General features: G+C 44.0%; 1 protein-coding gene across 1 annotated transcript in view; it reads left to right on the top strand.

Annotated features, from left to right (window-relative positions):
* Nucleotides 1–26,510, top strand: part of dscama (Down syndrome cell adhesion molecule a) — a 117,627-nt gene that overhangs the window by 76,099 nt on the left and 15,018 nt on the right. The window contains exons 9-18 of the mRNA XM_072658712.1: nt 424–702; nt 803–922; nt 1,638–1,817; nt 15,803–16,017; nt 17,194–17,290; nt 17,410–17,538; nt 18,896–19,063; nt 19,876–19,946; nt 21,218–21,458; nt 24,225–24,371. Of these exons, the coding sequence (XP_072514813.1) occupies nt 424–702; nt 803–922; nt 1,638–1,817; nt 15,803–16,017; nt 17,194–17,290; nt 17,410–17,538; nt 18,896–19,063; nt 19,876–19,946; nt 21,218–21,458; nt 24,225–24,371 (1,647 nt within the window). The remainder of the gene's footprint in view (nt 1–423; nt 703–802; nt 923–1,637; nt 1,818–15,802; nt 16,018–17,193; nt 17,291–17,409; nt 17,539–18,895; nt 19,064–19,875; nt 19,947–21,217; nt 21,459–24,224; nt 24,372–26,510) is intronic.

Below are 26,510 nucleotides of genomic sequence, written 5' to 3'. Positions count from 1 at the left end.
TTATGATGCTATCATTGAAATCAGTCAAATTGAATGGATGCTAATTAGCATCAAATAAATGTATTTATTGTTAGTCATTGCTTTCAGTGATAGCAACATTAGCATTTCTAAACGAAACCAGCTAATATTGCTTTCAGTGAAAGTGAATGGCTGCTAATTAGCATGAAACTGTAACAAGCAGTCTTATTACACCTAGCTTCATGCTAGTTCCTTCCTACTTTCAGTCACGTTCCTTAAAGCACCTTCAGAGGTTCCTCCACAGTTTCAAACTGAAGAACCTCCAAAGGTTCCTTATACTTTTAACAGTGTACATGTTAGACAGATAAACCTCTAAGTTCCAGATATGTTCATGACTCTGAAACTACATACAGAACCTTAAGAACCTCTTGAATATTAAATGCATTTATTTATGGTTCCCCTCAGTGCCCCCCTTCATCCAGCCCTTCGAGTTCCCGCGCTACTCCATTGGCCACCGTGTCTTCGTGCCCTGTGTGGTGCGGTCAGGAGACCTGCCCATCTCCATCGACTGGGAGAAGGACGGAAAACCCATTAACGCCAGCCTGGATGTGACGATCGACAAAATCGACTTCACCAGCTCGCTGCGCATCTCCAACCTCCAGCGAGTTCACAACGGCACGTACACCTGCATCGCCCGGAACGACGCCGCCGTGGTCAAATATCAGAGCCAGCTCATTGTCAGGGGTAAGGAGAGCTTTTCTTCCTTCAACTCGGTACAAAACACTGGATTGCAGCTGCAGAGCTGGTGCATTGTGGTTGATGTATCTCGCCCCCTTGTTTCCAGTGCCACCACAGTTCAAAGTCCAGCCCAAAGACCAGGATGGCATTTACGGGAAAGCCGTGATCCTGAACTGCTCTGCCGACGGAGAACCGCGACCAACGATAGAGTGGAAGTATTCCAAAGGTAAGTGGGGTTTGCTTTGTGAACCCACTGCTCATGTCTGCTTAGTGTTACTTAGTATTATCTGGGTTGAAGGCACTAAATTTAAGCCCAACGCCCACCCAAATGTTGAAAGCTACATCGGTTTGTGAGGCTATCAGGTAGTATATAGTTAGCCTAAGAACTAACCTCCCTAGCTAAGACCCTCACAAGCGGGCCCAAATGGCTACATCAGCCATTTCTCTGGGTAAGGATGTCCAGGTGTTGAGAGCAGACATACGGACGCTTGAGCAGGTCTCCTTCTTCTTCAGATGTGGTGGACCAATGTGGTCTTGGAAAGCTAGTTAGCGCTAATTAAGGTTCTATAGCCTGTTGGAATGCTGGGTTAACAGAGCTAGCGAACTTTATGATAATTTTCTAGAGCAGTAGCCTCCTTTAGACTGCATTTACTCCGAATACAACACGACCATAAACCTTCTGATACGAAATGATGGGAAATTCCTACACAAAGGCAGAAGAAACCAACTCTTTAAAAAGTGGGCGTGGCAGATAAGGAGGATACATCACAGTTAGCTTGGCACTTACATCACAAAAATGCTCGGAATGTTTTTTGCCATGGTCAAAATAAGCAAAGTCTATGCCGATGATGAATGAATGCACTTTCTTAAAGGAAAACTGTGTAAATGCATTGCAGTGAAGTTCCTCCTCGTTTCAACTGAAGCTCTGAACACTTTGACAGGTGCTGGAGTGCCGCAGTTTCACCCGATCGCACTCAACTCAGGCTACAGGATCCAGCTGCTGGGCAATGGCTCGCTGCTTATAAAGCACGTGCTGGAGGAGGACGCGGGCTACTACCTGTGCAAGGTCAGCAACGACGTGGGAGCCGACGTCAGCAAGTCTATGTACCTCAATGTGAAAAGTAAGAGGCCCTGCTTTGCTGAACCCTGTTTTTGTTTATACGTCCCGGTCAGTGAAAGTCCTGGAAGTTTCACTATGTATGTTTACATTATTTAACAGGAACGTGAGGATGTCCAAATGTTTGTAGACACCCTTTCTAATGAATGCATTCAGATTCTTTAAGCTGCACCCATTGCTGACATAGATGTGCAAATACACGCACGCACATACACAGCAGTGGAGCTGTATTCTCTGGAATGATGGTTGGTGCTCCATCCAGTACTTTTGGGGTTACTTATGAGGTGGGGTGGTGATCATTGAACATCCTGACTTTGCAAATGCTCTTTTTGCACAATGCAATCAAATCCTCACAGCAATCCCTTAAAGTCTAGTAGAAAGTCTAGTAGAAGGAGTAGAACGAGTACAAATATTGTGCTATGCCGCTTTGCCATCAGCAGCCGGAGTCAGAGAGAGCACAATTGGCCATGTTCTCTCTCCGGGTGGGTAGATGGCGCTCTCTCTCCCCTCGTGACTCGGAAAGCGATGGAGCTGGGATCACGCGATGGAGCTGGGAACCTGGTGCTTTCCTCTGAGCAGGTCGGCCAATAAAAGAGGCGGTGACTGGCTTTGTATGTATTGGAGGAAGGCATTGCAAGTGCTAGGCGGAGCTACAAATGAATTGGCAGCACTAAATTGGGAGAAACAGGGGGGAAAATTTTATATATATAAAAAAGACATTTTCCTACGTTTATTTGGAATATGTGCCCAGATTCTTTGCCCAGAAATATTATTCCCAAATATTAGAGAAAATCTTTCAATGCAAATTCTCCAGGCTGATTTCAGTTGAAATGGTTAAAAATGTAAAATTCTACATTTTCCAGACTGACTCAATGTCAGACATTTATACGAGAAGACATGTTGTATATATCAGCCTTTTCATAGCCTTTGGTTTGTATATACTGTAGAATTCCATTGTTTTTTTAAAACACACATAAACAAGGCTTGCTTCCCTGAAATCAGCAGAGAGGTCTTGTTATGCATGCACCGTAACCAAGGAAAGCTAGGACCTGCGGTTGACTCTGGTTGGCTTGGCCACTCCATGTTTTGAGCAACCTATTGTGTGCATGGGCTTTCCAGGGGTTAGCGGTTGGCTTTTTTCAAAGGTTAAATCAGGTCACTGTGTCGCAGAGGCAAGGAGAAGCACCAGTTCCAGGCCGGGGTAGTGGAGCTTCTGCTTCACTGACGCTTTCCACTGCAGTGCGTTTACCCGGGACATGTGCGTCTATGCGCTCGGTAGCCAAACTTATCCCCCTCCATTAAGCCTTCAACTCAAGCAGAAGCTGCCATGTGGAAAAGCTAGCTTTGAAGAAGCACTAAAGCTGTGTGTATGTGTGTGTGTGTGTGTGTGTGTGTGTGTGTGTGTTTTGTTTGCCAGCATATGTGTGTGTCTGGGTGTATGTATTTGCTGATGCAGGCTGATCCAGGCATATTTTAAATAGATTGAGCCCAATGGAGCACTGGAGTAATACCATATAGTCCCATCAAACACTTTATTAGGAACACCTGTACACCTCCTCATTCATGCAATTATCCAATTATCTCATCAGCCAGTCATGTGTCAGCCGAGCTGTACAGTACAGTCATGCAGATCAGCAGGCCAGCAGCTTCAGGTAATGTTCACATCAACCATCAGAAAATGGGGAAAGGTGTGATCTCACTTGTGAAGCTCTTTGGACCAGAAATTTAAAAAGTCACCTTGGTGTTTAAGGAGGCAGTAACTTCAGGCTCCTGCAGATGGAGCTGCATGAGGATGATCAGGCTATAAATACCTGCAGTGTGTGTGACAGGACTCAGGCTTTGAGAATAGTGCAGTACAGTGCAGTGAGGGTCTCGTTGGATGTGTGGGAAATGGGACGCAAAGTAGATGCAGTTAATAATTGGCTAAAGGGGGTGACTGCATCTGGGCGTGGCCAAAGACTATAGTGTGAAGAAAGCAGCTGAATCTGCAGGTGTATGGAAGCGTACGGTCATACGGGTCTACCAGCAGTGGCAGAAATCCCAGCCTATAGGCAATTCTCAGCATTTTTTTAGCAGAATTACATATGTTATATGCTCCATATGTTGATGGTCTGCAGTTCTCTGAGGAGCGTTCTTTCAGAAATTGGTAGTGAAGGACCTGTGCTGACTTCTAGAAGCAATTCTTGCCTGGAAGCGAAGCCATTTTTTATTCACAAGCTGTGAAACATGCTGGCGGTCCCTGTCCATCAGTTTCAGCTTTCGGACACAATTCTAAGGAGAATTTCCTGTGGACTGGGGTTTCTGCCACTGCTGGTAGACCCATATGACCGTATGCTTCCATACACCTGCAGATTCAGCTACTTTCTTCAGACTTCCTTCACACCCCAAAAGCAGTCACTCCTGTCCTGTCACACACCCTGCAGGTATTTATAGCCCCATCATCTTTCTGCAGCGCCATCTGCACGAGCCTGAAGTTACTATCACTACCACAGAGAGACCACACATCCAGTTAGCGTCATTTCTGCAGATGGAAACACTGTGTTGATGGCCAGACTGTGGTTGGAGCTTACAGAAAGGCTACAGTAACACTGGAGAAAAGCATCTCAGAATGCACAACAACAGCACGTCCAACCTTGAGCAGAAGACCATGATGAGTTTCACTTCTTTCAGCCAATAACAGAAAGCCGAGGCTGCAGTGGCTCAGAACAAGCTCAGGCTCTAGACAGTTGAAGACTGGATATACAAGTGGCCTGGTCTGAAGGATCCGGCCTATCCCTGAGGCTCACAGATGACAGCATTGGAATGAATGAATTAATCCATAGACCCAACTTGCCTTGTGTCAGCAGAACCGGGCCTAAATTAAATGGGAATTTGAGCTAAAATGCAAATGTCGTATTATTGGTATTGGCTAATACTCATCACTTTTGGGGGGTTCGTTCATTTTTTACAGAATTTTTTGCATGAATAAGTCGATTTCTAGGAAATTCGTGTTTAAATTTAATGTAAAAATTGACACATTTCTGGGCAAATAATCCAGACATTTGGCAGCTACTTTTTTTTTCTTTATGCATTTACAAAAACACATTCACCAAGCCTGCTGAACACATCCCACTTTCCAACATCCTTCATATTTTTAACTTCTTCAGCCAGTGCCAGATATTTCATCACTCCTCACACACACACAACCACACACAGCGTTAGCGGGAAGGTGTTGTACAGTTGTGAGTGTGATGTGCTGGCAGAATGAGCCTTGTTTCAACGTCACTTTATCTAGTTAATCCCTGTCTGCTGCCCCTTTGCAGAGGCCACATTCACAGCTGATCACGCTCTGATGTTAGAGGGGCTTATTTCCCAGCATAGCCCTTATCAAGCTGCAGCAGAAGCTTCCCTGCAGAGCTGTTCTTCATGTGTGCCAAATGCAGCCACTCTCTCCATCTCTCTTTCTTTCTTCCTCTCTCTCTCTCTCTCTCTCTCTTCCTCTCTCTCCCTCTCTTCTCCCTCTCCCTTGAATATACAGTAATGCGACACACACATTCACACGCACATCCTCATCCAGCACCGTGTCCTTTATGTGATCGATCGGACTGGCAGGTAGAATAATGTAGTGTGTGCATGTCCTGGTGCGGGTGGTGGTGGGGAGGTCCCCGAGGTGTAGAGCTCTTGTTTTGATTCACTGTGCTCCGCTCGTAGTAACCGAGCCTCCCCGAGCGCCGCACCAGGGCTCCACGGCCGCTGTGATCCCGCCATGTTCACCTCAGCTGAGACCCTCATTAAGCACTGCCCTTGCTTGCTATCAGCAGAGGAGGGGATGGAAGCCCCCCCCTTCTTCAGATAAGACACGAGCAAACCAGTGCTCAGCAATTTCAGGGGTTCAAGCACAATAGATGCTGGAAACAGTGGTGTAATTTCAGGGGGGGGGTATTTTCAGGGGGTGGGGGGGCACTAGGTGGTTTTATAACCAATAAAAGTGGTCAATTCTTAATTTTTTTTAACTAAAAATAATTGTAGTTCTAAATAATTAAACATTTTATCATTTTATGTGTGACAATATCAATTATCGCAATTATTTCAAAGACAAAATGTCCAAAAAATTAAAATAAAAAAAAATTATCGTACACTTAAAAAATGATGTATATAGTAAAATACTCGCAGCTGCCAGAATTTCATGTACATTTTATATTCAACACTTTTGCTGTAAATGTACTGTAAAACAAGATAGGTACATTGTAAAAACAATTGAGTCTCACAAGCTTACAACTTCTTAGTGGCACCTACTATTAACTGCCTATTCTAATCTATTATCTGTCAAAAAAACAACAGTATAATCCTGGGGCGATGCCAGAGTGACCACTGCACTACCCTGCCAGCATAGGGTCACACTATTACTAGCCTTCAACACTAAGGCAAGACAGCCAACCCTTATATAAAATGTAACTAGACTAACTGCATAGCTAAGAGACTGTAGCCTCGGGGTGACGACTGCACACTGTCAGTGAGTGAAGGGGGCGAGGACACACCCAACCTGCAAATAGATTATGTCAGGAGCCAATGGGGAATGAGTTCTACTTCAGAATGTTGCACATTTAACCTCACTGCATGTTATTAATCTGCTTAATCTGCTTCCGTGAAATTGTTGAGAAACGACTTTTTTTCTTTTGTGATGTATTCTTCACAAACAGTTATGCAAAAGAGCTCAAAATAGTGTCTGCTCAATAAATATTACAGAATATTTATGTAATAAACATGATTTAGAACTTTTTCATGTATTTTTTTCCATAAAAGAGATTTGAATCTGATAACCTGGGCAGCAGCTACAGGAAGCCAGTGAAGACTGGTCTGATGGTGCGTATAGGACGACCAGCCAGAAGGGAGCTGCAGTAGTCAAGTCTTCAGATGACAAGAGACTGGACGAGCACCTGGGTGGCCTTGCGAGAGACGAAAGGCCGAATTCTCCGGATATTGTAAAGGAGAAATCTGCCTAGAGCGATAACTGGTCAGCCAAGGCTTCCGTGTGGAAACTTTGCTAGACGTTCTTGTCTTGGACTGGGAGATTTTCTGACGAACTTGCTTTAATCCATCCCTAAAAGCGTCGTACTGCTCTGTCACGCTGCCCAGTAAACAGTCATCACAGACGCATTGACAGGCCATCGTCGTTTGTCAGTGTCAATTAGCAGTAATTACGCCAGTCGTGCCCATTAAGGATGCCCCATAAAGCTGAAGCCTTTAGATAATGGCAGGCCGTATCATTTGGTTCTCCACCACTTGCTACTCAAGTAAGCCCCTCCTCCCCTTCCTCCGCTCGCTGGCTGGCCGGCCGGCGTTCAGCGCCACCGTGTGCCTCATTCTCCATGCAAAGCCCAATGGTGCAGTAAAGGGTATCAGCGGAGGATACCGAGTGCCTCCACTTAACCAGTCATCTCCCTGTTTACCCCTGGCGAGCAGAGTCCGCGCGGGGCAGGGTGCTGCTGTACACACACATCACATCTCCCCAATGACCCAGTCAGGCGGAGCAGCCGTGGCCTACATTCCCAACACAGAGACAAACGGTGGGAGGGGGGCGGGGGGTGATATAGGGGTGTATTCAGCCCATAGCCTATAGGTGTCCAAAAACAGAGCTTATACAAACGTATGTAGGCTAACATCTAACACTTGTACACTATATGTCCAAATGTTTGTGGACGCCCCTTCTAATGAAGGCATTCAGTTAATTTAAGTTTAAGTACCCATTGCTGACACAGATGTGCAAATGCACACACACACACACACACACACATACACACAGCTTGTCTGGTTCCTGTAGAGAAAGTCCTGCCAATAGAATAGGACTCTCTCTGGAAGAGATGAACAAGCATCAACCTATTGGCACCATGCTGCCTAATGCCAGGCGTGGGCTAGAGGGGTATAAAGGCCCCCGACATTGAGCTGTGGAGCAGTGGAAGAACTGTGGTCTCTGGGATGACGGATGGTTGGTGCTCCATCCAATGCTTTTGGGATGAGTTGGGGGGAGTTGGGGATGATGAGGTGGGATGGTGATCAGTCAAAACCTCACAGCAATGCTAGCTCCTGCTTTTTAAATATCCTTGATTAAGGAAGACACAACGGTACGAGCAGGTGTCCCAATACTTTTAGCAGAGCCATTTGAGACAATTTATGACAGTCAAAAGGATATTTCTTAAGGTTCTCTTCTCAGCAACGTTTTTAATGAAGGACAGAATCCGATCGGAGGGTGTTGATGGTTTGAGGTCAAGCGTCAGAATGCTAAACGGAGCAAAATGTCAACTCTGACCCTGACCTAATTAACCTGATTAAATGCGAAAAGCTCTCTGGCTGAAACAGAAACATAAAAAGCAGTTTAAACCCAGGAGTTCTGAATGGGTGAAAGTGCTAGCCATTATTTTTACGCTAAAGAGACATACCTCGCCACACTCTCACCAGTCTCCTCCAGTGATATGAACATGAGTGGCGGTAACTGTGCTCCTCTGAAAATCAATTCTGGATGTTTGTTCTATTCTTGTCCTCCATTGACAGCCCCCTCTAAGAGCTGGGGTGAGGGAGAGAGAGAACGAGAGAGAGAGAGAGAGAGCGAGAGCGCCGGCAGGCCGGAGCTGGTTGGCATGGTAACATGTCCAGGTGAAAGGGAAATCTTGGTGGGGAGGGGAGCGGCACTCTCGGGAGAGTTGCGAGAGGAGAAAACAGGCAGGATTCCCTGAGGACTGGATGCTAAGCAGAAACCACGGACTCCCCCCACACCACACCACACCACACCACCGCTGCTCGGCAGTTCAGGAAAGGACAGGGCTTGCAACCATTAGTCAACAAAGTTGAGTAGGCTGCTGTTCCACCTTGTTGCGGATGTTGATTTTGCACAGCTGAGTAAAAGGATAAGGCTGGAGTGATTGGTCAGCAAAGCCAAAGGTTAGCTGTTGACGCCCCCCCTCCCAATTACATGATACTATCAGAGCCAGTCACGTGAAGCACCACCACACTGGACTAACGCAAGTCCAACAAAGCTCAACATGCTTGGAGGAGAAACCGCCCACACTGACTAGCATCGAGATGAGTAATAGGGGGGAGAGGGAGGGCCATCCTAGCCCCCCAAAAAGAAAGAGGTCAGCCAGGTTTTCAGGGTATTCAGTGTAATTTACGTTGGCTCCAGCTTGGCTCCATTCATATTAAGGTTCAGTCGATGTGGTTCATTGCTGGGATTCAAACCCATGACCTCCTGAAATGACAAAAACAAATCACTGGAAACTCTTAAAGGTCAAATGGTCAAAAGCTGTCTGATATCTGATAAAACCCTCATGAATAGTTTGTAGCGTTCGGTGCAATAATGCCCAAAACACCTGCTTTTCCAGATCTCCACATCAAGGGAAGGTTCCTCCGCTCGCACCATAACAAGCATGCTGATTGGCTCTTCTTGCCGAAGGCCGGGCCTTTTTTTTCCCGTAAACAGACGCCAGCGTTTTGAGAACTCCTTTCATACTCTGTTCATACTTCAACCAGGCTAGTCTCCTCATTTCTCCTCTCCTAATAATCTCTGTTGGGTATTTAGGTATTTAGGGTTCTTCCAACCTTGCACCAAATGAGTCCTAGTAGCCCCCTGTGACCCCCGTGACCCTGACCAGGAAGTAGCAGATAAAAAGGTTGTAGGATGGACGGGCGGATGGATGGATGGATGGGTGGATGGATGGATCAAACACTGGTACATCAATTTGCTGTTTCTCTAGATATATTATTATTATTATATATTATTGATAATACAGCGCAGAAATACAGGTCAAATACTTCCTGCATCTGTAGACTCCGCCCCTTTCCACATGACTCAGATCCAGAGTTACGAGGCTCTAAAGACAGTCGAGTCTTTGCCTCTCGTCTTGTCTAACTGGTGGATTCGTATGCCCGTCATCTGCCTCTCATCTGTTATCGATCTGTGTGTCCGTCTATGGCTTTGTGTGAAACTGACCAATGGACGCTCAGAAACTCGTCTCCTGCCTCTTACAGAATGCATATTATTCAGACAGTCGATGCTTTAGTGAAGCTGAGACTCTGGTAAACCCGTTTCAAGCACCAGAACAATTCGTCCACATGAGTGAAGGTATGTTTTCACAGGAAATCTGAAGAATTTCTAAAATCAGCTTCAGTTTTTCGGGTTTAGGGCCGGAGTATCTCTTCACTCTGTGCTCTAGGTCACATGGGGTCTCGGTATAGTAAAAAAAGCTGAGGTTGTTCTGAACATTCGGATATAAAACATGGCTATTTTGCTGTCATATTCAAGTGCCTTTCAAGGATATGCAAAGAATTGCAAAAAAACCCTCAGACTCCAGAGCGTTAGCAGTTAGCACTGTTTGGCTAAAACTATTAAAGTAAAAAAATGAAAAGAATTATAGAATGATCTTGGCTGATGATATTATCGGTTTTCGGAGTTTCAGGCACAACAGCTGCATATGAGCTGGGCCCTAATTCACTTGTAACCCCTCCCTGTTTAAACACCATTACAGTGCATGTGTGTGCATTAGTATTCATCATCAGTCCTCGTCTCAGGCCTTTTAGGTCTGTGTGCATATGAGCTCGAGTGGCTTAAATTAATAGTACATTTATTCACGTCCTGAGAGTAAAAAAAAAAAAGAAAAAGGAACAGATAAATGTCTCAGCAAGAATAACTGACCGATTCCCGCCCCTTTAGCCCGGTACTGTCGATGTACTGCATTCTGTTTAGAACTGCATGGGTATGCTGTGAACCTCGTATCTCCATTTTAAGGGATTTTCACTTTCTGGCAGAATGTGAATCTGGCAGTCGGTCTTAACATTGTGTTGAAAGTTCCTGATGAATGGACCAATAGAAATGCTCCGAAATGACTTGGAATTAAATCTTTTTACATTGACTTCCATTGGAAGTTAAGAAGGTTTTTTCCTTCTCCTGTAAAGTTGCCATTTCGGAGATACAATGCTTTAATGCAGCAGCAGTGCAAATATGCAAATGTGGCTCTTAATTATGATTATTTATAGCATGCATTTTGTTGGATTATGGTTAATTATCATTCATATTAAAAATGCAATTTTTTTAAGTAAGCACATGCTAGCCTTTACATTCCCAACCATGAAAGCATGGAGTCAAACTTTTGCATCTATTTAATTTTGTTTATTTATTTATTTATTTATGACTTTTTGAGACACAAATGTTGACACGTAACATGAGTTATATAAACAAAGTTAAAGGATTCATATGAATATATGATGCTATAACTGCACACCAGACCAATTTATGTGTAATGGGTTCTTTCTCTAGACTATAGATTCCTTGGCCTTCTGCTTCATTAGAACCCATCAATAGTTCTATTAGGCTTTGTCCCAGTGCCTCGCGGGCAAACCATTTAAATGCTGTGGTCAACGATCCATCACCATTCGCATTCAGAAAATGAAGCTTCAGACACAGCGAGGCAGGACTGCTGCAAGTGCTGGGCGGTCGTGGCGGCTGGTGGTTGGGCAAAAGCAAGTAAGATCGATTCTGGAAATGTGAGTGTAGGTCAAATCTGGAAATGCGAAAGCAAGCAAATTACAAAAAAAACGTGAATGCAGCCCAGTGCTGGAACTGTAAATGCAGGCCAGTGCTAAAAATGTGAGTGTAGGTCAAATCTGGAAATGCAAATTCAGACCAAATCTGCAGACCAATTTTGGAAATGTGAGTGTAGGTCAAATCTAGAAATGTGAAAGCAAGCAAATGACAAAAAACATGAATGCAGCCCAGTGCTGGACCTGTAAATGCAGGCCAGTGCTAAAAATAAGCAGGTCAAATCTGCAAATGCGAATGCAGGCCAAGGCTGGAAATGTAAATGCAGGTCAAATCTGCAGGCCAATTCTGGAACTGTGAATGCAGACCAAATCTGCAAATGTGAATGCAGGCCAGTTCTTGAAATGTGAATGAGACCAAATCTGCTGGCCAAATCTGCAAATGTGAATGCAGACCAGTGTTAATGTTAAGATGAATGAAACCTGGAAACTGTTTTAGTTAATGCATGTTAAAACAGCGGGTTTTCATGTGGAGGCCTCTTGAGTGAAGAAGCTGACTCTTCAGATGAGCTAAAGCCATAACTTCAGGTCTAAGGATTACTCGTAATGGCATGGCTAGCTGATTATCACACTTTGAGATATTTCTCATATGACTCATAAAACTTTCTAGACATCTGCTCATCCAGCATTTCTTCAGAAATCAAGAATGTCAATTACAGATTTGTGTCAGCAACGGCCTCTACTCTCCTGAGAGGGCTTTGCACTAGATTTTGGAACATTGCTGTAAGAATTTGATTGCCCTCAGCCACAAAAGCACAAGTGAAGTGAGGTACTGATGTTGGATGTTGGAGAGGCCCTGGGTGGAAGCAGCCAGAAGCAGCCAGCACGTGACATGGGTTGCACTGTCTGGTTTTGAACTTGAAGGGTGAAGTGCACTTCTTAGTGAACAAGTGAAAAAGATTGTCTTGATCTAGGGTAAAAGTGTTGGGAAGGTCCTGCCCCGTGCTAAATCAGACAGGGTGACTGTATCTCAGGAGGACAATTCAGTGTTCTCTTCTGCTGCCTGTAATTCTGCTGGATATTAAAGAAATACATCAACGTTGCAATTATGCAGTCATGATGGAGACAGCTAACAGCCTGGGGGGGAAGCTGCGATCACTCCTGTAAGACAAAGACTCTCGTCGTTGTATTCTTTTGGTAATAAATACAAAATAACCTCGACAGGCACATGGAACAGAAGGCCAAGTAGGCATGTCCGTCTGATTAATGAATACATGCTGCATGAAGACGTACAGTAAGCAAAAAAAGAGAATATCGAAAACGTAAAATTCCACTTTCAGGGGTAAAAATCACTTCACCCACTAACATCATTCTTTCATATTTGTGTAGCTACATAGTTACTGTTCGCCTTTTCTATTTTCAGTCTAATGGGTAACCGTTTTTACCATTTTCCTTTTAAATGTTTACATTAGAAGAAAAATCTGGGCTGGTTTCTGCTTCTTTAGGTTGAGGTCAATCGGCTGTGGTGGGTAGCAGTTTGACCAATGGTTGATGTAGATGCAGATAATGTAGGTGATGTAGACCAATAGCGGCTAGCCAGCCAGCAAACTAGCCAGCTGTTTAACCTACAGACTAGCCAACTATTTAACCTACAGACTAGCCAGCAGTTTAACCTACAGACTAGCCAGCTGTTTAACCTACAGACTAGCCAACTATTTAACCTACAGACTAGCCAGCAGTTTAACCTACAGACTAGCCAGCTGTTTAACCTACAGACTAGCCAGCTGTTTAACTTACAGACTAGCCAACTATTTAACCTACAGACTAGCCAGCAGTTTAACCTACAGACTAGCCAACTATTTAACCTACAGACTAGCCAGCAGTTTAACCTACAGACTAGCCAGCTGTTTAACCTACAGACTATCCAGCTGTTTAACCTACAGACTATCCAGCTGTTTAACCTACAGAATAGCCAACTGTTTAACCTACAGACTAGCCAGCTGTTTAACCTACAGACTATCCAGCTGTTTAACCTACAGACTAGCCAACTAGCCAGCTGTTTAACCTACAGACTATCCAGCTGTTTAACCTACAGACTAGCCAACTGTTTAATCTACAGACTATCCAGCTGTTTAACCTACAGACTATCCAGCTGTTTAACCTACAGACTAGCCAACTGTTTAATCTACAGAATAGCCAACTGTTTAACCTACAGACTAGCCAGCTGTTTAACTTACAGACTAGCCAGCTGTTTAACCTACATACTAGCCTGCTGTTTAACCTACAGACTAGCCAACTGTTTAACCTACAGACTATCCAGCTGTTTAACCTACAGACTATCCAACTATTTAACCTACAGACTAGCCAGCTGTTTAACCTACAGACTATCCAGCTGTTTAACCTACAGACTAGCCAACTAGCCAGCTGTTTAACCTACAGACTATCCAGCTGTTTAACCTACAGACTAGCCAACTGTTTAACCTACAGACTATCCAGCTGTTTAACCTACAGACTAGCCAGCTGTTTAACCTACAGACTAGCCAACTATCCAGCTGTTTAACCTACAGACTAGCCAACTAGCCAGCTGTTTAACCTACAGACTAGCCAGCTGTTTAACCTACAGAATAGCCAACTGTTTAACCTACAGACTAGCCAGCTGTTTAACTTACAGACTAGCCAGCTGTTTAACCTACATACTAGCCTGCTGTTTAACCTACAGACTAGCCAACTGTTTAACCTACAGACTATCCAGCTGTTTAACCTACAGACTATCCAACTATTTAACCTACAGACTAGCCAGCTGTTTAACCTACAGACTATCCAGCTGTTTAACCTACAGACTAGCCAACTAGCCAGCTGTTTAACCTACAGACTATCCAGCTGTTTAACCTACAGACTAGCCAACTGTTTAACCTACAGACTATCCAGCTGTTTAACCTACAGACTAGCCAGCTGTTTAACCTACAGACTAGCCAACTATCCAGCTGTTTAACCTACAGACTAGCCAACTAGCCAGCTGTTTAACCTACAGACTAGCCAGCTGTTTAACTTACAGACTAGCCAACTGTTTAACCTACAGACTATCCAGCTGTTTAACCTACAGACTATCCAGCTGTTTAACCTACAGACTAGCTGGTCCAGCATAGCAACTGTTGCTATCAAAAAGGCATTGGTGGACGGAGCAGGACCAGGCCGATTCCTCCCTGTTTTTCAGAGCCCAGCTGAAAAAGGCTGAGGCGAATATGAGATGAGATGTAAACGGCTGCAACCCTTCACCTGACACATTCAATAACATCACACACACACACACACACACACACACACACACACACCATTCTGCACACGAACTCCCCAGCACAGCTCTCTCTTTACACCCTGCCCACTGTAAAATGGCTGCTCTAGTGGTCAGGGACATGAGTGTGTACACAGAGGGGGTTGTGTGTGTATGTGTGTGTGTGTGTGTGTGTGTGTGTAACAGGGAAAAACAGAGAGCTGGATCTGTGTTTATATTACGTTATATTACGTTGTTCTGTAATATTACATGTAATATATATATATTACATATATATATATATATATGTATACACTACAAGCTAAGAGAGGAGCAGCTGTGTTACGAGTTAGTTATGATATTTAATCCATATTTCAACATAAATAAAGTGTAATCTACCCTCTGAGCTCAACAGTAGCAACACCGTGTTTACATCGCTGGCTACAGCCGCTAATACATCACCAGACTCTGTAAAGAGAGAGACCTATGGGAGGATGTTGGGTCCAATCCACCTCGTGCCACCAATATAGCTCTGACCCATCGAGGCATGGACTCCACGTCCAAGACCTCTGAAGGTGTCCTGTGGTATTTATGAGGTGGGTTGGGCCTCCATGGATCACACCAATAAGACTTGGGCACCCATAACCCATAACGCCAGTATACCGGTTGTCCTCCCTTGGAGCACTTTTGGTAGGTACTGACCACTGCATACCTGGAACACCCCACCTCGCAAGACCTGCCTGATGTTTAGGAGATGTTTTGACCCAGTCGTCTAGAACATCACAGTTTGGCCCCTGTCAAAGTGGCTCAGGTTCTTCAAGAACTGACTGTAAATGGCTATATCTCGCCGGTTTGAGGATTCCATTGAAACCAGATAATCAATGTTATTCATTTCAGTGGTTATAATGTTATGGCTGATTGTTGTAAATTTGTCCCAGAAACCCTATGAACGTCTGCTCTGCCCAGCTTTAGCTTCCCTGTGTCCAGCCACCTGATCCAACTCTACTGAAGGTAGTTTCCTAGGTAATAGTCATGTATGAGCTAAATCAGGTGTGTTGCTGCAGGGTACGCTCAAGACTGTGCAGGACTAGAGTTGAGAAGCACCTTTCACTGATGTGTTCTCAAAAAGCACAAAAGCTTCATCTGATGGCCTCTCTTTTTCCCTCCACCTCCTCCCCCCTCCCCTTCCGCCCCGCCCCTGTACGTCACAGTCCCTGCCATGATCACATCGTACCCCAACAACACGCTGGCCACGAAGGGTGAGAAGATCGAGATGAGCTGTAAGGCCCACGGTGAGAAGCCCATCATGGTGCGGTGGGAGAAGGAGGTGGAGAAGGAGAAGCAGTCCCACATGATCAACCCGGACATGTGGAGGCACACGGTCACCGTCAAGAAGGTCGGCGAAGAGGTCATCTCCACACTGGAGGTATGTGAACTATAGCATGGCTCCACATATGGACACTTATGGTTTGATGGCAAACCAGATATTCCGTGTTATTCGATGGAGCATCAGTGTAAAAGTTCAGGTTTCCCAAAGTTGGTGGGATGTTCTATGCTAGTAGAGGAGGTCCATACATAGCCAAATGTGCCCAACCGAGCCCATTAGCCTATCTAGAACAAATTGTGGCAAAAACACCATACAGAGCTATTCATGCCACAGCTATTCCAGTAATGCAGTAATGCCATGGCGACACATTACTGGAACCACTATGATTGGTTTCCCAGACATGTCTACATTTTTGCTGTTTGGACTTTTTGACCAATAGGAGGTGGATTTTTGCATTTTTGGAGGTAGAACAGTAAAGTGGTACCCTTCTTCTGTTTTTCTGGAGTCATCTATATAGATGACATGTTCATGTTGGGTCTGTATGGGTAAGCCTAACTGGAAACCAGAAGGTTTTGTCCATGGCTTCTATGTTGGCCCCACATATGAATGCCCACCAGGGTCAGTGAATGGGACCAGGAGGGGTTAAACGTTTGGGCTGTACGCTGCATATAGAGCATAGATGAGACCCATGTGAGATTAAGGTGGGCTGTAATAATGAGGCCCATTTGGGAAGCCTAACTGGGTCCCAGTAAAAACGCATGTACAAACCCACTCAGAGTTCATGCCCAACTGATACCCACCTAGCCCACTGTTCCATGCATGTGAGAGCGCCACATGAGCATTATATTAGTTATGGTCCTGACTTACATTAACATGCAAATTTACAAATTTGCAAGTTTCTCTTTGTTTCCGTGTCAACCAATGACCCAAACATGGCAGAAAGCTAGAGGATGACTAACTGATGTAAAGGATGCCTGTAAACGCAGCAGTGGGTTTCCTGAAACCCACTGAAATTCCTGAAAACCCCGCTCTGCTTGTTTCACTGAGCTCTGAGAGAGAAATAACTCATGTTAAATTACAGCATGCTTTTATTACAGCTGCTGATCACTGCAGCTCTGAGGAGCCAGACCTCAATTCCAATGTAAATAGCGCAATCATGCCAGCTAGTGGCTACAAACGGCATTACAGGAACACCATAAATCGCTCCAGAGTTGACTTCCCAGACGAAATTCAGTTTCACAATGGCAATTTCTTTCCCCATCTTGGCCCATCTAGATCTACCCCACTCTGAGGGAGGACTCCGGCTTTTTTTCATGCCATGCAATCAACTCTTACGGTGAGGACAGAGGGATTATTCAGCTCACAGTCCAAGGTAAGAGCTCCATTGCAGCTCGAGGGTCATTAATGTGGGGGACAAAAAGAAAGTCCCGATGAAAGAACGAAATTGTCCTGGTTCTCGAAATCAAAGGCGTTTCTATCGTGTGTCTTCAGAGCCCCCAGAGCCCCCTAAAGTGGAGATTCGAGAGGTGAAGGAGAGGACCATCGCCCTTCGCTGGACGATGGGATTTGATGGGAACAGCCCAATCACGGGATACGACATTGAGTGCAAAAATAAATCAGGTACAGCCCACAGCTGGCAGTCGAACCGAGCAGAGACTTACACTGATGGTTAGCAGATGTTCATCTGGTCATTGTTGGTGGAGCACAAGATCCCACTCAGTGATGTAATCAGGGCCTCAGGAGGACCTACACAGCACTGATAGATACGCTTAGCTTGATTGAGTGGTGTGTATCATTAGAAACCTTCTGGTCACTTCTTTCTGACTGCTGGTGTCTAATCAGTGTGACCCACTAGCTATATGTTGAGGACACCTGGAGGTCCCCAGTCCCCACTTTGATAGTCATGGCCCTTGTAAATGAGGTGTGTGAGTGTAAAGAGCCTCAACATAATGGTAAGGTTCTGTATCTCTATTAAACCCATGTATTGAGAAGCACGCCTATCAGTGTACCAACACCTTCATCAGAAACGATAACGAGAGCATGAAGCCTTTTAACGCTGATTTTTTAAAAATGATCACTCATTTTCTTATGCTCTGTTTGTATCATGATGCTGGCTGTTAATAAAGGTAATCATCAGACCACCAGCAAACTGGAATTCACTACTGGGTAAAAATCATTAGCTCTCATGATGGTGTCAACTTTCAACTTCTAACCACCTCCACTCTGCCTATATTTTTGCAATTTTACTCCTTTGTATTTGTTTATTTATTATTATTTATGTTATTTTCATGTAACTTTTATATTCTGTATATTTAGCTATATTTACTAGTACTGTTATTAGTACATTTTTTAAATGTATTTATTTATTTTGTATTTTATTATTATATTAAAACTTTGTAGCTTTATTCTAGTATCCAAATTTGACTTTTCTTTTGTTTAAATGTCATAATTTTGTTTGTTTGGTTTAAAATCTGAACCTATTTTACTTCATAGTTAATTTTATTTAACTACAATATAATTGTTAATTTACTGTTTTATCCTGCAAAAGCCTTTCTGATGTGATAGATCACAGGATGTTATAAGTAACGGCACTTTTCCTAATTTTATTATATGTTTAATCTTCTTTCTTTTAAATATATTGTTTTAATGTTGTTTATTCCTTAACATGTCTTTACATTTTTTATGGAAATTATCTTTGTATTTTATAGCTTAAGCACCTAAAATGACGGCAGTGTACAAAAAGACCTATATAAAAAAGCCTGGCTTGCCTCTAGCTTCTAATTATGGATTTGTTTATATCATTTCAATCAAAAATACCTATTATAAAACTCTACATTTGTTTAATTGCTCTTTTATTGATTAAATCTTAATTTCTTCCATTCTTTTCATTTGTTGCTTAAAGTTAACACAAATCTCCAACACCACAAAATCTGCCTACCATGCATTTAACCCTTTACCCTGCATCGTTCTTTAACAGCAACCTGGGACAAAGCTCGCAGAACCAGAGACGTCTCCCCCACTCTGAATCTGGCCACCATCATTGAGCTCCACCCTTCGTCCACTTACAACATCCGCATGTTCGCCAAAAACCACATTGGAGACAGTGAACCCAGCAACGAGCTCACCGTGACCACTGATGAAGCAGGTAATCACATTAGAAGACATATGATAAAGACAGAGAGTGGAGTTCCTACATATAGACCAATACGGCTTAAATCAGAAACATGAGTATTACTATGAGGATGATGAGGATGATGAAGGAAAGCCTGCAATAAACTAAAGCTTCTCCAGCAGTGCTCAGTTGGAGGTAACATGCCTAATAGCATGCCTAATAGTTCATCAGCATTGGAAATATGCTGCAATCATGCCATCTAGTGGCCAATAGTGGAAGTTCAGTTTAAGGACACACCGACCAGCCATAACATTAAAACCAGAACAGATGCCGTGAATAACATTGATGATCTGGTTCCAGTGGCAGACAGTAAGTGAACAGTCAGTTCTTGAAGGTGCTGAAGGTGCTGAAGCAGAAACAGTGGACACAACCAAACTGTAACAGCTAGATGACTGACTGGGTCAGAACATCTCCAAAACACCAGGCAGGGCTTGTGGGGTGTAGCCACTATGCATTGGTCAGTATCTTACAAAAGTGCACCGGCGACAGGATCATGGATGCCCGAGACTCACTGATGATCATGGAGGTCTCGCCTCACAACTTACAGGGCTTAGAGGATCTAACAGCAGGACACCTTCAGAGGTCTTGTGGAGTCCATGCCTCGCCAGGTCAGAGCTTGTTTGGCTGCATGACCAACACAATTTTGGGCAGGAGGTTTTAATGTTAAGGCTGATCGGTATAGAGGCTTTGGTCAGGTCTATAGGTCTACCAGTCTAGGCCAACCATCCAAGTAAGTCTATGGGGACCTGTATTTACAAAGCTGACCTGCAACTTCTGTGTTTTAGATCCTGAAGGTCCGCCTCAAGATGTGACTCTCGAAGCAATTTCCTCTCAGAGCATCAAAGTTACATGGAAGGTATGAGAGTGTATTTTTTGTATTCAACCAACTTTTCACCTGGTTTGGTGAAGATCCCAACATAGACTGTACGTCATAAACGTATAAATGTTTGTGGACACCCCTCCTAATGAATGCGTACAGCCTATTGACATCATGCCCAACCTGATGGCACCATGCAGCCTAATGCCAGGCGTGGGCTTGCTAGAGGGGTATAAACCCCCCCAGTATTGAGGAGCTGTGGAGCAGTGCAAACTAACTGTGTTCTCTGGAATGATGGTGGTGGTGCTCCAACGAGAACTTTTGAGATGGGTTAGAGATGAGTTGGGGTAGTGAAGATACAACATCCTGGCCTCTCTACTGTTCTCGTCGCTGAATGCAATCAAATCCTCACAGCAATGCTATATAAAGCCTAGTAGAAAGCCATCCCTGGACAGTAGCAGGATAATTAACGTTATTAAGTACCCTTAAACTTAATACACTTGATTTCAGAAGAAACAACTTCCCGCCAGCCTGAGGACGCGTCTAGCTGACTGGCTAACTAACCTTAATAGCCAATCAGCTACAGGGTCGGTTTCCCAGACAGGGATTAAGCCTAGTCCTGGACTACGCTGCATTTTCAATGGTGATTCTCCGACAAAAGCAAATTATAGTCCAGGGTTAAGTATGATCCCTTCTGGACAGCCAATACTGTAGCTAATTAGCTAAGGTGAGTTAGCTAGTCAGCTAGTTGCTCTGTTCGCTCAGCAGCCCTTTATTAAACCTGAATCTGTGGCCTAGCCTTTCAGCTGTGAGTGTTAATTAGCACGCTAAGTTAGCTAATGTAAGCTAATGTTCAGTATACTCAAGGTAGCTCATGCTAACACATTAGCATAAGTACTTGCTATATGAATTTTCAGTCTCGAAACGCTTCAGATTGCACAGTTTACAGCCGATTATCCATAATGTTAGCTTTTCATATCGTGAAGATACAGGTCCGGCCCAAGCCTTTATGGGGCCCTGAGCAGATTTTCGTTTGGGGCCTCCCATACCATTACCAGATGCTTCATCATTTCATAGGGAGAGAGATATTGCGCAATACGCTGAAGCACCCGGGCCTTTATCCACCACCCAGGCGGCGCACATCTGCATTTGCCCATCAGTTTTATTATTCAGTGTTATTTTTTAAATATGTATTTTTTATCATCATGATATCATGATATCTTGGGGGCCCCCTGGTGGTGTTGGGGCCCTAAGCGGACGCATAATTTGAATATATAAAGATATGACCAGCTGTACTCCCTGTCCCTCAGGCCCCTCAGAAGCACCTCCAGAACGGGATGATCAGGGGGTATCAGGTGTGCCACCGAGAGCACTCCATGAATGGAAGCCACCAGTTCATCTGCATCAGCGTGGAGAGCACGGGCGAGACCGAAACGCTGACCCTCAACAACCTGAAGAAGTACACTCAGTATGAGGTGGTGGTGCAGGCCAGCAACAGCGCCGGCCCTGGCCCAGCGTCCAGCGAAGTGCGAGCCACCACTATGGAAGACGGTAAGATTGCAGGCAGATGTTAAGGGGAAAGCAGGAGGAGCAGGTCGCCCCCTACTGACCAGAGCTGAAAGCGATTATTTATGAATGTTGTGTAAAAATATACACAGCTTTTGCTGTCAAATCAATATCTTAGATTATGGGAGTTCACAGTGATGCAAATTTGTGCCCCAAAACACTCTTTGTCTATTGTAATTACTTAGCATTTTTTAAAACAGGGTCCTATCATATTATTTTATTATAAGGACACATATTTATTGTTTTTTTTAATCAGAATTTGATGCCATATGTAAACATTGCTGAACTTTCAGAATATAAACAGATCACTCCACAGTCCTAACCATCCATATGTGGAAAACATACCACCATAGTTACCATGGAAACTGTACTGCCAAAAATATTTAGAAAATATAAATTCATTGTTTTGGTGATGTCATAAAAACCAGCGCGTTTACATACTGTATGATTTATTGATCATCAGCCCTTCAGCCCCGCCCATTCATTCTGTAGTTATGGACATTGAATTAATTGTTTTTGTGATGTCATAAAAACAGCTAATTTACATACTGCATGAATCATTAATCATCAGTCCTTTAGCCCCGCCCATTCATACAAAAATTAGGGAATTTGAATTAATTGTGTTGGTGATGTCACAAAAACCAACATATTTACATACTGTAAATATGCACCTTTGCAGCCTTCAGCTTTCTTAAAGTTAAAGGGATGTTTCAGCCATTCAGAATAAAGATCATTAACATATCAGCCTTAAAGGCACAGTAACAGGATTATAGGGAGCTTGAAAATGCTCATGACCCCACTTGAATAAGGTAAGATATGCAAAGTTGAATATTTGTTAATATTTCCCAGAATGTACTGATGTAAGGGCATGTGAGACCATCTGAGGTTGAAAATAGCAAATATCCCCCCTTATGCATGATCATACACTGGCAGATACAGTGTATATGAATCTCCCTATTTATGATATATGTCTCTCCCCAGTATCATATCTTAGTCACATACTTTATATTTATCAATGCTAACAGATAGCCTTATGTGTGATTCCCCTCCAGTTTCTCTGATGTTGCCCATGGCAAATTATAAACCCATTATATTTAGTTGGGATGTGCTGCCACCTAGTGGCCAGTCCTGTGGGAAATTCTCTAAATCTGTTTATAAACATGTTTGCCACTGAGTCAGTGATGTAGGTTCCGCATAAGCAGCAAAGATCAACATCAGCCCTCCACAACCTCAACCTCAAAGGCCTATTATCGGTGATGTCATCATTAATTCAGTAGCAGTCGATTGGTGATGCTACAAACTGTAGAAACTAGCTGTATCACAAGCAGATGGCAGCTAGATGGCCGACAGACACCTGTGGCTTGATGTACTTAGCATTAGCAGCTATCAGCTGTTGCTAACTAGGTAACTTAGCCACTGATGTTGTTTTTTCTTCTAGCTAATGCTAAAGCTTTAGCACTGAGGCAAGGACAGGGGACCAATAGAAATGCTTCATTTTTCTTCTCCTGTAATGTTGATACAATGTTTTTGGGCAGTGGTGTGAAACGTATACACATTCATGACTCAGGTAGAAGTGAGTGGAGATACGAGGGTTTAAAAGACTTCTATAGAAGCTGAAGAATCAACTGAAGCTTTTTACTCCAGTAAAAGTGTAAAAGTACTGGTTTCAGAACCACTTCAAGTAGAAAAGTAAAAGTAATGGAAGTAAAACAAAGGCCTGAAGCTTAGGCCGAGCCACAGGGGTCTATAGTGCACTACCCCTCCCCCTCCCCCTCCCCAAAAACCCATTTCTCTAAAAGTCATAATGAGGAGAATGATCTATTAAAATGTTGATGTTAAAAATGTTGGGCTGCACTAGGCTCCTGTTTCAGCTGCAGATCTGCCCATTGAAAATGAAGCATTTCAGTAATATCAGCTCTATTAAAGGAGCGTCTCTGTGCTCTACTGAGCATCAACATGAGCTTCATGGAGGAAAATATGAGGAGTCGTTGTCTAGAAGTTCTGTAAAGCTGCAGAAAGTCAGACTTCAGAGGCGTGTGATCAATAAGCTTTATTGGAATGTAAATGTGGGGCTCAGTCGGGACGTTTCACTGCAGCTCTCTTGAGTCTCTGCCACGGACACAGTCTTCATACTAGACTACAGACACAGTCTGCTGTGAGCTCGCTGGAGAGGGACGGGACGTGTGCAGGTGTGATGGATAACTTGTAAACCAATAGGGAGTCAGAATGGAGTCTGTTTATACTTCTCATTCAATCAGGATCAGACTCACACTTTCCGGATGGAGAGATTTATCTGGAGAGGGTTTTTATTGATGACGAGCCGGAATGAAAACAAAGGGAAATGAAATAGGAGGAACGAGGCTGTTTTTAAAATGTAAGGAGGAGAAAGTTCAGATAATTGGGCGAAAATGTAAGAAGTAGAAGCAAAAAATAAGCTGAAAAATAAATAATGACTCCAGTAAAGTTTAGATAACCAACATTTCTACTTAAGTAAGCTAACAAAGTATTTGACAGCTCTGTTTTTGGGAGACCAAGACCATTGATCTACATCATAGTGCCCATTTGAGGTCCTGGAAGGTCCATCACAGTTTGCTGACCAACTAAACACGGTCATTAACTGTTGACAGGAATCACCAAGCCATGCTGGACATCAGTCCTCAGGGATCCATCTGTTGTCATTGTGAATTCACCAAGCCAAGATTGTCCAATTATTGAAAAAGTGACATCCCTTTATTTGTTTTTTCCACTCAGTGCCCAGCCGACCTCCAGAGAAAGTTCAGGCCACAGCCACATCTCCAGAGACCATCTCACTGTCGTGGCTGACTCCGGCCAAGGAAGCCCTGAACGGCGTCCTGCAAGGCTTTCGCATCATCTACTGGGCCAACCTACCTGACGGAGGTACATCGCGGGCACTGACGTCCTCATTAACGTCCATGTCTTTCGTAGAGTCAACACTCGGACATTTAGGTTTGGTGTAAATGCATCCGGAAAGCAGGGATCAGCCGGATCCGGATGCTGCTGTAATCTGATGAGATGGTGATGCAAAAATGTCCTGGCTGATTCGGTTCGGTTGGAGGTTCAGCCCGGGGTTGATGTAACAGCCTGTAGAACATATGGAGTACACTCTCCTCCTCCACTTTGTTCAAAACACCAACCTTCTACTTCCACTTACCACTGACCACTGTATGGGTCAATAGGTCCACTGCATGTCCAAAACTTTGTAGACGCCCCGTTTATGACATGTTTCGTATGAAATCGAGGGTAATAATAGGGACTTTTGTCCCCCGCTTTGCTGCAGTAACAGCCTCTACGCTTCTGAATAGGCCTCGCGCTACATACAATGGAACATAGCGGTGAGGAGTTGATTGCATTCAGCAGCACAAGAGCATCAGTGAGGTCAGAGTGAGGGGCTTCATAACCCCCCCACCCCCCCCGTCCGAGCTTGGTATTGGGCACGGTGACCATTCTAGACTGTAGTACCTCTGTTGCATTCATCAGCCCCCTTTTTTCAGCCTTTTATCACTGGCCAGAATGACCACAAGGCCGCCGTTGACCACAATTACTGGGTTGGTGGACCGTTCTGTCACTTAACACACCAGTGACTCTACCATGGAAGTGTGGTACGAGTGTGGTGCTCGTACGAGTGTATCAGGCAGAGTGGTGGGCACTGCTAGGTTGAGAGGTAGGATAGGCATAAACTGTGGGCATAAACTGACCATTGCAGGGCTCTGAGTCAGCTCAGCTCATCACCCTTAAGCAATGCTGGCCCGGCACAGGCGTCTGTTAGCGGGTGCGGCGTAGCAAGTGTATGAGTCCTTACCCTCACAGTGTTGGGAGACTAGGGGGGGCTCAGAGCTAGGGGGAGTTTTGAATGGGTGGGTTAATTGGCAGTACCAAATTGGTAGAAAAAAAGGAAAACTTGGATATACAAACTGACCATTGATGAAGGGCTGGAGCAGAGGTACCCAGCAATTTATACAACCTCCAGTTTCAAGGGCTGATTAGCTGATCAGCTGGATCAGGACTAAACTATAATTACTAACTGGAACTACCAGAGAAGGGGTTTCTAATAAAGTGGCCAGTCTAGTATAGGATATTAGACATAGACTAATATTGCTATGTCTAATATGTTGTAGTGCTTTCCCGGAGATGAAAAGGCTTTGCGTGTTGTATTTCACCACCACCAGATGGCAGAATATGCTCTTGGAATTAGCGCAGCCCCCCATAAAAGAGGGCCATACTAATAGTTTCAATTACATTAATGTGCCCACCCTGCGCTAGTAATGCGTATTTGCAGGAGGGCCTGATTAGGGTTGTATAAATGGATGGATACTTAATCATGAAAGCTCTAAGGTTTAGTGGACACCACTGCAGCTTATTACTTAATCCATAAAGGGCATGCTGCCTAGTGCTGGTTTGGCTATTTTCTGCACCTATTAAAATGCTGCAACAAGGCCTCGGACAGACCTACAAATGCACAGTGCAAACAAATAAGTGTATTACGGAAATACAGCTTAATAATCCTCCCCTGCTCTAAAACTGTTTGTTTTTAGATTGCCTCATTATACGCTGAGCGAGCATTAAAGCAGCAAAGACAGTGGCTTGTTTCCAGCAGGCAAAAAAAAAAAAGAGAGAGAGAGGGGCACGGATAGTCATCAATAATTTACAGTTCCAGGACCAGCATCAGACAGAAGGAGAGCAGGCTTTCAGTTCACAGTAGGAGATGAACTGGAGATCATCCTGAAATGCTTTTACTCAAAGCAAAATCGAGATAAAGGAAGTGTTTACTGTTTTCATGAGTAATAATTAGAGATGAACCGATATGGATCTTATATACACTCCCCAAGCAGTTTATTAGAAACAACTACTTGTACACCTACTCATTCGTGCAGTTATTTAATCAGCCAATCGTGTGGAAGCATACATTCATGCTCCAGGTAATGTTCACGTCAACCATCAGAATGAAGAAAAATGTGAGAGAGGTCAACAGAGAATGGTCAGACTGGTTGAAGCTGAACAGAGCAGAAAAGCTACAGT

Source organism: Salminus brasiliensis, chromosome 16, assembly GCF_030463535.1.
Source record: "Salminus brasiliensis chromosome 16, fSalBra1.hap2, whole genome shotgun sequence".
NCBI classification, from domain to species: domain Eukaryota; kingdom Metazoa; phylum Chordata; class Actinopteri; order Characiformes; family Bryconidae; genus Salminus; species Salminus brasiliensis.
This window is presented reverse-complemented; position numbering and strand designations above follow the sequence as displayed.